This window comes from Phycodurus eques, chromosome 6 (assembly GCF_024500275.1).
Source record: "Phycodurus eques isolate BA_2022a chromosome 6, UOR_Pequ_1.1, whole genome shotgun sequence".
Lineage (NCBI taxonomy): Eukaryota > Metazoa > Chordata > Actinopteri > Syngnathiformes > Syngnathidae > Phycodurus > Phycodurus eques.
Window position 1 is genome coordinate 9114685 of NC_084530.1, and position 12938 is coordinate 9127622.

The 12938-nt window shown below is 42.5% G+C and overlaps 1 protein-coding gene across 3 annotated transcripts in view; it reads left to right on the forward strand.

The window, feature by feature from the left end:
- tmod1 (tropomodulin 1) overlaps positions 1 to 12938 on the forward strand; it is a 68452-nt gene that overhangs the window by 24728 nt on the left and 30786 nt on the right. The window contains exons 10-13 of one of the 3 annotated variants that reach the window (XM_061678731.1): positions 667 to 810; positions 3034 to 3178; positions 4452 to 4551; positions 9535 to 12561. In XM_061678731.1, coding sequence (XP_061534715.1) covers positions 667 to 810; positions 3034 to 3178; positions 4452 to 4551; positions 9535 to 9553 — 408 coding nt within the window. In that variant the 3' untranslated portion in view covers positions 9554 to 12561. Of the gene's footprint in view, positions 1 to 666; positions 811 to 3033; positions 3179 to 4451; positions 4552 to 9534; positions 12562 to 12938 lie in introns of those variants that run through there. The other 2 variants (XM_061678732.1, XR_009768716.1) reach the window with 2 other exon arrangements.

The following is a 12938-nucleotide window of genomic DNA, read 5'->3' on the forward strand; positions in this document are numbered from 1 at the left end:
AACTAAACAAAATATAATCTAAAACACAGATCATGCATTTTAGGTCCATTCGTAAAATTCACCTGAAAGCTGAATATCCTTAACTTTTTGTGAAAACTGTGATGTATATATGATTTCGTGAAAAGTTAAATTAAATGTTTGGCATTCTACACTTAAATGTATTGAAGTTAAATGTCAAATACTGTACGTAAACCAAAATGGGAACCGTTCTGGGATATTGGCAAGTGCCAATATGTTTGAATTCTAAAGCTAATTTGTTGATAGGAAATAATGTAATACGTTAGTGTTAAAACTAGGACATTTTGCTAACATTGTAACATTCTTATGTAAAATTTATACAAGTTATGACTTGTAGAGCAGCTAGCCATTTGGCGGCTAGCTAGTTAGCGGCTATCGTTGCAGGGTGGTCTAAAGGACATTTATCTTAGCTACTCTCTTTTTTTTTTTTTTTTTTTTTTTTTAATTTATTTTTTTTTAAATTCCGGAATAAGTGTTACAATAAAACCAACACACAACCTTAGAAAAAGCAAAACAGACGCAGAGTTCATGCTTTGATTCATGCTTGCGTGTTGACTTTTGTAAAGCATAGACAGGTTACGGTGTGAATGTTGCCAAAGAAAAGAACAAAATGAACATTAATCATGTGTGCTGTGTGTGTTTTATCAGGCCCTGGCGGAGATGCTCAAGGTTAACACCACATTGAAAAGCCTGAACGTTGAGTCAAACTTCATAACAGGGACTGGAATCTTAGCCCTCATTGAGTCACTGCAGTACAACACGACACTATTGGAGCTCAAGATTGACAATCAGGTACTGAAGGGAACTGTGTCATCCACTTCATCTGGAGAAGTTAAGAATCATTTTTGATCCAATAATATGACAAAAACAAATGTTTTTAATACATAATACTCACCAGAGATGCTAATTCATCCATCCATTTTCCGTACCGCTTCACCTCACTAGGGTCGCGGGCGTGCTGGAGCCTATCCCAGCTGACTCTGGGAGAGTGGCGGGGTACACCCTGAACTGGTTGCCAGCCAATCACAGGCCACATATAAACAAACAACCATTCACACTCACATTCACACCTATGGGCAATTTAGAGTCTTCAATTAACCTACCATGCATGTTTTTGGGATGTGGGAGGAAACCAGTGTACCCAGAGAAAACTCACGCAGGCACGGGGAAAACATGCAAAGTCCACACAGGCGGGGCTGGGATTTGAACCCCGGTCCTCAGAACTGTGAGGCAGATGTGCTAGGCGGATGTGCTAACCAGTCGTCCACCGTGCCGCCAGAGATGCTGATTATTAAATATATTAATGTGTGCATTGGCTACAGATATAATTTCCTCTGACCACCTAATTAGAGCATGAACAAAAGGTGACATTATTGTGGGCTTGCTAGCTGACAAAATCAAAATGTTCCTGACAAAATATTCAGAATGTTCCTGAGAGGTGTGATGGGCTTGGCATTAGGGTTGGGCATCAAGAACCGATTGGAAACGGGTCTAACGTTCCGTTTCTCCTGGAACCGTTCAAATTTAAAAATTTCGGTTCCCAGTTTCGATGCCTAGTCCTCCATCCGCGAAGAAGTGGCGAAAAGCAACGAAGAAGCGGCGTAAACCAACAAAGAACAGGCACGATGACATGCTTGTGCCCAACGGCAGCGGCGCCGGACAGAATTGTGTCTTAACTAATTGAAAAAAATAAATAAATAAATAACCAGTCGCCTCATTGCAACACTTGGAATAAGATTATATTGTGGAAATTCGTTTTTCCCGATGTGTAGCGCTCCGAGCCTCAGCCTATACCGTGCGGACCTTCAGTCAAGTCAACTCTCAGTCAATTGGGTGAGTGAAACAATGAAATACATCTATGCCAACATTGAGACAGTTAACAAGGTAAACGGTTGCCTCCACTTTGCACTGATGGTTTTTAGCGTTTATTTTAAGCTTCATACCAATGCAAGCGCCGATGGGGAAAAAAATAAAGCTTAACATTGGGCTAAAACTTCACCGTAGCAATTTCATATCACAATGAATTGGGACAAAATTCACATAAACGTCTTACAGTATCACAAACACTAACCTTGTGCCTCATCGGTGGGTAGGGAAAGGAATCTGCGTTATATAGAATTTGGTTCCATCCATTAAAAAAAAAAACAACAAAAACAAATCACCGGTGCCGTGTGAGTTACTTTTCGTGCCAAAATGCTGAGTTCTGGTGCGTAAGTCAGGTTAAAATTTGCACATCCAAACCATTTTGACGTGATGAAACAGAATACAGGGACAGCTATATAGCGTTGCTGTAATGCTGTCACTGAACTAAACTCTCAGTCAACTGGGTGAGTGAAGCAATAAAATAGAAGAGTAAAAACAGTTCAAATAACTAACAATGTTAGATTTAACTTTTAGCTGAAACATTAATTAATGAATATTAAGTCAATTGGGTTAGTTCCAGACACATTGCCTTTTAGTTCATAGGTTTTATATTGATACTGGTTCTAAAGAACCTTGAGAATTTGGACACCCTTTATTTAAACCATGCAAACATTTTTGATCCAGCCCCCTAAACGAATCGGAATCGAGAATCGAACTAAGGAACTGGAATCGGAACCGGAATCGCTCCAATTCAAACGATGCCCAACCCTACTTGGCATCGCTCCAAAGCCATCGCAACTCATTCTGAATCCCCTGAATATTAGATTGGCATGGCAGCACATAGAGGTTGAAATCTGAGTGGAAAGAAAGTCTAACATCCACATATTGTAACGTACTGGAAGCTGTGCAGCCATGAGAAGCGCTAGTCTGAACAGTTACATTCAGACTGATGCTCATGCTAACTCAACATTAGCGGTGTGTTGGCTTGTCTGCCATTATTATTGACCGCTGAAGTAGGTGAGCTTAAGCTTTAATGAGGTTAACAGAATTGCCATTGTCCTTACTACAAGCCAGTTTACCTTTACCGTGATTTCGAATCTGCTATTTTTTTTGTTCAGACTTTAACAAATGATTTGGATCTTTCATCTTCAGAGCCAGCCATTAGGCAATAAGGTGGAGATGGAGATAGCCAGCATGTTGGAGAAAAACACCACTTTGCTGAAGTTTGGCTACCATTTCACCCAGCAGGGCCCACGCCTCCGAGGCTCCAACGCCATGATGAACAACAATGACCTTGGTAGGCAATTCACAAATTTATACAAACTTCTACACACCATTACACTTGATGGCCACAACGTTAGGTCCCCTGTGTACAATCTATTGAGATCTTGTACAGTGTACAATAAAATACTGTAAAATAAAATTATGCCTCTGTGGAGACAATTAGAAGTGCTTTACTTGATTCAAAATTTGGTCGATTGAGTGGATTTGACAAAATGTTGTGCAGTACTTGGGAGCAGAGGTGCTGGCAAACAGAAGTTCATAACAGTAATTCTACAATCCTATTAATATTGAAATACATTTTGAAATTAAAATGGATTTTATAAACACTTCCTAAATTAGTTTATTTAGTCAAATACCCATCCTGAGTAGTTAGAAGCTACTAAATTGTTAAATTGTTCTCTGACAAAGTACTTGTGTATCCAACTAACAAACGCAATTCCTTGGCAAAAGTAACAACGATCAGTTTTGCTGATCCTTTTAGAGAGGTCCTTCTGGTTCATAGTTTATAATGGGTGATGTAGTTTGAAATTATTTTATTTGAGATGTGATTTTAATATTCTGACATAATGCTAAATATGGTAACCATAATAGCGTGTTACAAACATGATGTGTCAGGCAAAATGAGCATTATTCTTGTAATGCTAGACATTTTGTGATACGGGCCTTGTCGATAGTTTGTGCGGGTGTACCTAATTTTGTGGCTGACACCAGACTGTAACAAACATGATAACTTGATCCTATATCACCACTCCTCAAACATTTAAGGATAAGCCCTTTTTTTTCACTCCTGTTTGAGTGACCTCACTGGTTATACAACCACTCTGTAAAATTGTGCATTTGGCAGCGTTAGTAGTTAGATTTCACCAAAGCTGCCACTTTATCTGCACTTAATCTTCCCACTTTTTACTTTGATGAGATCCTAACAGATGAATCCGAGTGATGTCATCAGCCACTACACTCAGTGCGGTCTGAAAGCTGAGGCAAACCAAAACAAAAGCTTTTTAAACCATGACATCAGTGTCATGGTTTAAAAGAAAAAAAACACATCAGCGCAAGATAACAACAAAAAAAGGAATAGTGCACGAGATGAGTTACTTCATTGCCCGTGTGCACTTTCAGTAAGGGATGAATTAATAGTCATTTGCCAGCCACCACAAAGATCTTTATGTTCATAGGCAGTAGTATATTCGTAGTATATACTTTTTATTGCTTGTATATGCGACAATTCCGACACGAAGCTACATATTTCTTGACATAACTATTTTTCTCTTCCTCTCGTTTTGAAGCTCGGGTTGTCAGGTCAGAATCCGATGGCTCCTTTACCCTCACTTTGTCTGTCCCCGAGCTGGAGCGGGCCTTTGGAAAAAAGTTCAAGTCAAAGACTAAGTAAACAAGTGTGGCTCTTCAATCTTGCTTTTTCCTCTGACAGTAGCTTCCTATTTTGTTCCACAACACTGGAACTGCCGTCACCTGATTTCAAAGTCTCCGTTCCTTCTCTTGAGCTCCTTTCAGCACGTTCTTGCGCTGTCCTCAAGTCGTGCTACTGTGCTTCAGCCGCAACTTTCATCATAAAATGCTCAATTTTGATCTTTGCTCTTGAAGTCGCTAGGAAAACCTACACAGCAACTCTTTAAAGTTGGTGGATCACAGAAACCATGCATTTACCTTTTTACAACACCACCACTTCATGGTGCAAAAACTTAATATGACGTTAATTTAACTCAGAAGAAAAGTCGAAACATTTGCCTTAATTAATTAAAATAAAGAAAATAACAATAATGATAAACATTAACAACACTCAGACCATAGCCCTTCAACCAAAGATTAAAAGGAAAGGAACAATTATCAATGACAGAAAAATATGATAGAATCTTTGTTCTGTCAGTTTCTTGTTCAGGAAGGAATAGCTAATCACGTTGTGTTTAGTGAGGACATAATAATGATAATAATAAATGTTATTTGTAAATGCCTTTCGAGACCCTCAAGGACACTGCATATGAATAGCTTGGAATACAGAAAAAAAAAAAGCTTGGAATACGGAATTAAAGAACTTTTTCTTTTCCTGCTCTTGAGCTGTTTTTGTTTTTCGCATTACATTTTGCTGGAAATCTCATTTTACTGCATGACTCTTTTCTTTACCTCTTTGAATCTTTCATTGACTTGGAGCAGATTTTTTTATCTTCCTTTTTTTCCAACTTTCCTCTCAGACCACCATTGCGCTACTTGAGTTTAAGGTGAAGAGGTGCTACTACAGGGTTCTTATTGATGCTTTTCAGGACTTGAATATGCTTAGATTCAAGATAAAGTGCTTTAAAAGACGGAATCATATGTTTTATTTTACAACATCAATAGCTAGTTGAAAAGATAGTGTGCTTGTTTGATCAGGATTTCCCAAAGTTAGAATCAGGACCCAAAATGGGTCAGTTTTTGTTGGCTCACCACTTAGCACAGTTAAATGCTGTAAGTGTAAGCAATTTAATTTATCATCAAAAGTGGCACACATTTTGTTGGCAGAGGGTTTTTTAATTCATGTTTTTTGTAAATAATAAAACATACACAAATAGTTTGATAAACAATTTACTTGAGGAAAAAACAATAAAACATCTAAAACTTCAATTAAAACATGTTAATTTTCCCTCTCCCTTGCTATAATGGGAGGGAACAGAACGTTTTCTGTTTGTACAAGTGGTTTCCAGCGTTTTCCAAGCCTGCACTCCCTACAAAAGTAATTTTAAAATTAATTAAATACATTTTAGAAAATAATTAGGACAAATATCCATCTATCAATCCATCCATTGTCTTCCCCTTATCAGAGGTCGGGTCGCGGGGGCAGCAACCTCAGCAGAGAAGCCCAGACTTCTCTCTCCCCAGCCACTTGCTCTAGCTCTTCCGAGGGGATCCCGAGGCGTTCCCAGGCAAGCCGAGAGACGTAGTCTCTCCAGCGTATCCTGGGTCGTTCCCGGAACACCTCACCAGGCAGCTGTCCAGGAGGCGTCCTAAACAGATGCCCGAGCCACCTCATCTGGCTCCTCTCAATGCGGAGGAGCAGCGGCTCTACTCTGAGCCCCTCCCAGTGGACCGAGCTTCTCACCCTATCTCTAAGGGAGAGCCCAGACACCCTGCGGAGGAAATTCATTTCGGCCGCTTGTATTCGGGATCTTGTTCTTTCGGTCACGACCCACAGCTCCTTACCATAGGTGAGGGTAGGAACGCAGATCGACCGGTAAATAGAGAGCTTCACCTTTCGGCTTAGCTCCTTCTTCATTCACCACAATGGACCGATACAAATTCTGCATCACTGCAGACGCTGCACCGTTTCGCCTGTCGATCTCCCGTTCTATTCTTCCCTCACTCGTGAACAAGACCCCAAGATACTTGAACTCCTCCTCTTGGGGGATGATCTCATCCCTGACCCGGAGAAGGCACTCCACCCTTTTCCGACCAAGGAACATGGTCTGAGATTTAGAGGTGCTGATTCTCATCCCAGCCACTTCACACTCGGCTGCGAACCACTGCAGTGAGAGTTGGAGATCATGGCCTGATGAAGCCAACAGAACCACATCATCTGCAAAAAGCAAAGATGCAATACTAAGGCCACCAAACCGGACCACCTCTACGCCTCGGCTGCGCCTTGAAATTCTGTCCATAAAAGTTATGAACAGAATCGGTGACAAAGGGCAGCCTTGGCGGAGTCCAACCCTTAGCGGAAACGAGTCCGACTTACTGCCGGCAATGCGGACCAAACTCTGACACCGGTCGTACAGGGACCGAACAGCCCATATCAGGTGGTTCGGTACCCCATACTCCGGAAGCACCCCCCTATAGGACTCCACGAGGGAAACGGTCGAACGCCTTCTCAAAGTCCACAAAACACATGTAGACTGGTTGGGCGAACTCCCATGCACCCTCGAGGACCCTGCTGAGGGTGAAGAGCAGGTCCAGTGTTCCACGGCCAGGACGAAAACCACACTGCTCCTCCTGAATCCAAGATTCGACTTCCCGACGGACCCTCCTCTCCAGCACCCCTGAATAGACCGTACCGGGGAGGCTTAGGAATGTGATCCCCCTGTAGTTGGAACAAACCCTTCTTAAAAAGAGGGACCGCCACCCCAGTCTGCCAATCCAGAGGCACTGTCCCCGATGTCCACGTGATGTTGCAGAGGCGTGTCAACCAGGACAGCCCCACAACATCCAGAGCCTTTAGGAACTCCGGACGAATCTCATCCACCCGCGGGGCCCTGCCACCGAGGAGCTTTTAAACCACCTCGGTGACCTCAACCCCAGAGATAGCAGAGCCCGCCTCAGAGACCCCAGACTCTGCTTCCTCATGAGAAGGCGTGTTTTAAGGAGGTATTTTCCCCATCGATTCACAACGTCCCGAGTCGAAGTCAGCAGCGCCCCATCCCCACTATACACAGTGTTGATGGTGCACTGCTTCCCCCTCCTGAGACATCGGATGGTGGACCAGAATTTCCTCGAAGCCGCACGGAAGTCGTTCTCCATGGCCTCACCGAACTCCACCCACGCCCGGGTTTTTTGTCTCAGCGACCACCAATGCCACATTCTGCTTGGCCAGCCGGTACCCATCAGCTACCTCAGGAGTCCCACAGTCCAAAAAGGCCTGATAGGACTCCTTCTTCAGCTTGACAGCATCCCTCACCGCCAACGGGTTCGGGGATTGCCGCCACGACAGACAGCGACTACCTAACGGCCACAGCTCCGGTCGGCGGCCTTGGCAATAGAGGTGCGGAACATGGTCCACTCGGACTCAATGTCCCCCGCCTCCTCCGAGACGTGGGTGAAGTTCTGCCGGAGATCCTTCTGACGGGATTCTGCCAGACGTTCCCAGCTGACCCTCACAATACTTTTGGCCCTGCCACGTCGGACCGGCATCTTCCCCCACCATCGGAGCCAACTCACCTCCAGGTGGGGATCAGTTGACAGCTCTCTTCACCCGAGTGTCCAAGACATGCGGCCGCAAGTCCAATGACACAACCACAAAGTTAATCATCGAACTGCGACCTAGGGTGTCCTGGTGCCAAGTGCACGTGTGGACACCCTTATGCTTGAACATGGTGCACGTTATGGACAAACCATGGTGAGCACAGAAGTCTAATAACAGAACACCACTCGAGTTCTGATCGGTGGGGCCGTTCCTCCCAATCACGCCCTTCCAGGTCTCACTGTCATTGCCCACGTGAGCATTGAAGTGCCCCAGCAGAACGATGGAGTCCCCAGCGGGAGAGCTCTCCAGCACCCCTTCTAAGGCCTCCAAAATGGGTGAGTACTCTGAACTGCTGTTTGGTGCATCGGCACAAACAACAGTCAGGACCCGTCCCCCCACCCGAAGGCGGAGGGAGGCTACCCTCTCGTCCACCGGGGTGAACCCTAACATACAGGAGCCGAGCCGGGGGGGAATAAGTATACCCACACCTGCTCGGCGCCTCTCACCGAGGGCAACTCCAGAGTGGAAGAGAGTCCAACCCCTCTCAAGAGGACTGGTACCAGAGCCAAAGCCGTGCGGGGAGGCGAGCCCAACGATATCTAGTCTGAACTTCTCAACCTCACACACCAGCTCAGGCTCCTTCCCTCCCAGAGAGGTGACATTCCACGTCCCTAGAGCCATCTTCTGTAGCCGGGAATCGGATCGCCAAGGTCCCTGCCTTCAGCCACTGCCCAGCTCACACTGCACCTGACCCCTATGGCCCCTCCCACAGGTGGTGAGCCCATGGGAAGGTGGACCCACGTTTCCCTTACGGGCTGTGCCCGGCCGAGCCCCACCTCCAGGCCTGGCTTCAGAGGGGGCCCCCGGTGACCCGCGTCCGGGCAAGGGCAACCTCGATCCATTCATATTTTTTATATCATAGGGGTCTTTTAGCAGTGCTTTGTCTGGCCCCTCACCTAGGACCTGTTTGCCATGGGTGACCCTACCAGGGGCGTGAAGCCCAAGACAACTTAGCTCGTAGGATCATTGGGACACACAAACCCCTCCACCACGATAAGGTGACGGCTCAAGGAGAGGTGAGCACAAATAATGAGTAAATAAACATTGCCAAATCCAAGTTTTCACAGCCCCTGAAATGTTATCTCGTACTTACAACAGGTAGGGAAGCCCTGATTGACGTTATAAAATGATCCTTTTGTGTCTATACTGTACATCTCTATTATTCATGCATCAGTTAATGATGTGGCGGACAAGCCTGAAAAGTAATAGTGAAAGTGCTTGAAATTGATGTTGAAAAAAGCGTGTGAACCCTGGAGTAGCAAAGGTCCCTCTCACCTACTGTAAGTGCCTACCATCTGTGCTCACCCTCTGTCCCTTTTTCTCATGTTGTCCTTGTCTCTCACATGTTATCCCTCCATCCACAGTGAGAAAAAGAAGGCTTGAAGGAGGACCCATCCTCCCAAAGTGTCGGACAAATGTGTAGGACCCACTCTCCCCCTCCCCACATCCCTCAGCCTCCTGTTTTTGCGTTCCGCACACCCTCTTTTAAAAGTCCACCTCGTCCCCTTGTGACCCCCAGTTGACCTCAAAGGGTCCAACAGCCTCTCCGGATGACTTTGCACATCATCTCTGACATGCAAGTGCAATTCAGGGTTCAGAGACAACTCTTTATGGACTTTTTTTCCAGTGTCCACTAAAACATCCAGTGCATGCAAAAAGGAGAGATAATTGATCATTGAATGTTTATATGCTGGGATTTTTGAATTGTGCAAACAAACCATACAGTGCTGCCATCTAGAGTCTTTTAATAGCAACTGTAGTGCCTTGACTTCTTGGACCGTCTCCGAATGATAGCTTTTGAAACAGCCTCTTTTGGCAATCCCTATTTATACTGTTGTGTTGAATTTATTTTAATTATTATTATTATTCATGTGTTGTAAATGACTTGTTTGGACATTGCCACCCATGCGTTAATCTGCATTACCACGGTAGTTAGTTCCCAGCAACAATAGTCAAATACTCAAAACAAAAGCAATGGCATATAGCGTATGAGTGAAATAGTCCATGTTCATCTGGTCGTGAATAACTAATTTGAATTTTATTTTATTTTATTGATAAACTTTAACAAGCTGAAATGTTAGGGACTTTACTGTCAGACTACACTATACAGTGGAACCTCCAAAGTAGAACATCCCAACGGTGGTATAATTTGAAGTTCAGACAAAATATTTGAGGAAATTTGCTAAAATAAAGCCGACACATCCCAGTTTGAGTTCATGCCTCACAGTTGAGACATGCTTGGTTTGAATATGAATCTGGTTGTCTGTCTATAAATACTGTAGGATCCTGTTATTGACTGGCGACCGGTCTGGGGTGTACCCCACCCACCTCTCACCCAAAGTCACCTGTGATAGGCTCCAGTTCAACCATAATCCTGGACAGGATAAAATGTCAAAGTCAGACAAAACATAAAACTAGTGTGATTTCACTCGAGATTTCAGCGTAGTACGCATCTATAGGAATTACTCCAGTCCAAATGTGTTTTTTTTTTTTCTTCTTCTTTGGTTTTTTTTTTTTTTTTTTTTTGGTTACCAGTGATGGCAAAGAGGAAAAGTGTAATGATAATTATAGAATTGGAAATTTAACTTCGTGTGTCTTTTTGCTCAGTACAGTATCAGATTAAATTTAAATATCACTTACATATATTCAATTCAGTTTACTAATAAGATTTTAAAGTGGTGCTGCAATAGCCATAATGGCTAATAACGAACATGAACATGAATGGCACATTCTTGTTGAAAATCTTTTTTTTTTTTCTACTTCACAACCAACCACGTTGACTGTCAGTTACTTACAGATGAAACAAACACAAAGGTTAAGATGTGTTCTTATGCTGCCTGTTGACAGACAAACACACAACACATTTTAATTCCAGCAATACTGAGAAAACATGGCTAGTTGTCAATATCCCAATGTAAACACCTTCCTGTACCCTCTCAATTTTGTGCCTGCCAGGTGTCTTCAAAGGGTGAGTAGTTTGACTCTAGTTTTTTCATTCAGTGTTCAGTTTCTCGCTGTACTTGTTAATCTTAACGTGTTACCCTATCTGGTTCATAAAAGTTTTATGGTGATGACAATTTGAGCCAGGAACAAATTGGCAGTGCTTATTTCATTTGTTTTTGGGGGGGAAAAAAAGTTCTAAAATTAGAGCAACAAGTCAACAAGTGTCACAGAATGGATGGCTTTTCACTTTGGAGGTTCAATTGTGTTTATTAAAACATTGATCATGTCAAAAACCACCTGAGTAGCTTTCGCTTCAATTGATTTGTGGATGACGTACAAAATATTAACAAGTGGGCTGAAAAAAAGTAATTTGATCATCTATATCGGTTGCACTTGATTGAAATGTGGTAAACTGATGCAATTTTCCTCTCTTCTCCTTGGAAAAAGTACAATGTGCATCTGTTTAACACATTTCAATCATGTGCAACCGATGTACGTTTGAATTATGTTTGAATTACTTTTTTTTCCATGTGTGTGTATATTACATGGTAACATTATCCACATTAAAACCTTCAAGCTGGGAGTTCTACCAAACATATATGACAGTGTTGTTGTTGTTGTTTTGAATGCAGCACAGACTTGCCTATACTTCCATCCAGGTCCTGTTTGTTGTTTCTTAAAGAAGTTTAAACATGAGGTTTAAAATGAGATGCCTGGCAGATGATCACAGGTGCACATAAACTTCTAAAATCAAGTTTGGAATGTTTCACAAATTTGGCCATAGCACAAAACAAACATGACATTCTGATCAGGCAGATGCATTTAATTGAGGTAAAGTTTAAATAGATGACGTTCAAACCAGCTTTGAAGCAGATGTAGATGAGGATTTAATTGGACTATTTAGACATTTAAGTGTGTCATTGCACTGATCCTGGTTTGATCTTGTAATGTTCTTTTCAGGGAACATTGTCTTTGATTACAAACTAGATAGCAGCAGCACTCCATACAGTGCTGAGCATTTGCATCAGGCTGGAGAGGGAAGGGTCAGGGACAAATAGCTTGCTTGCTGAAATTAAAATTAAATATTTATTTCGAATTGAAGGATTGGGAGAAATGGGCAGCTGATGTAATTTAAAACAAATGTTAATTATGGGTGTAAACATTTGTAATTGAGTGACCCTTGCGGCCTTGTGTGTCCACTTGTCTCCATTTTATTTAGATTATTGTTTGATTCTGAGTTTGCGTTAGCTAGTTCACATGTTGGTGTGGATGGTGGTTTTTGAAATAAATGAAAAATTAAAAAAAATTAATAAAATGAGCACCGTGTTTTTATTTGGTTGGCTAGCACTCATAATGCAGCGCATGTCAAATCATTTGACAGTGAAACAGTGACATCGTGTGGCAATATTCATTAATTTCATCTCCATGCAGAATCAATACAGTACGATGAATTGGCGTTCCCTCTCATGAGATGTTATAGAAGGCGAAGATGAAAAAAACTGTTTTAAAGAAAATTGTAACTATGCTAATAATAATAGGTTAGATGTTATTTTTAATACTCATAAATGTCCCCTTAGAAAATAATTTTTCTAATTAGTGTCACAGTGTAAATAGTAATTATGCCATCAAATACAATAACAACAATAGTTATATTATTACTTTTGTTATTATTTTTATTCAGAAGTCTATTTGTGCAAAAAAAAAACATGACCTGGAAACAGAAGCAACCAAATGGAAGACGACCAGCACTGGCTTTATATGTATTTTCAAAAGGGCTCCGAAAGCAAACGCAAGGATTTTTTTTTTTTTTACATAACATTTAGCT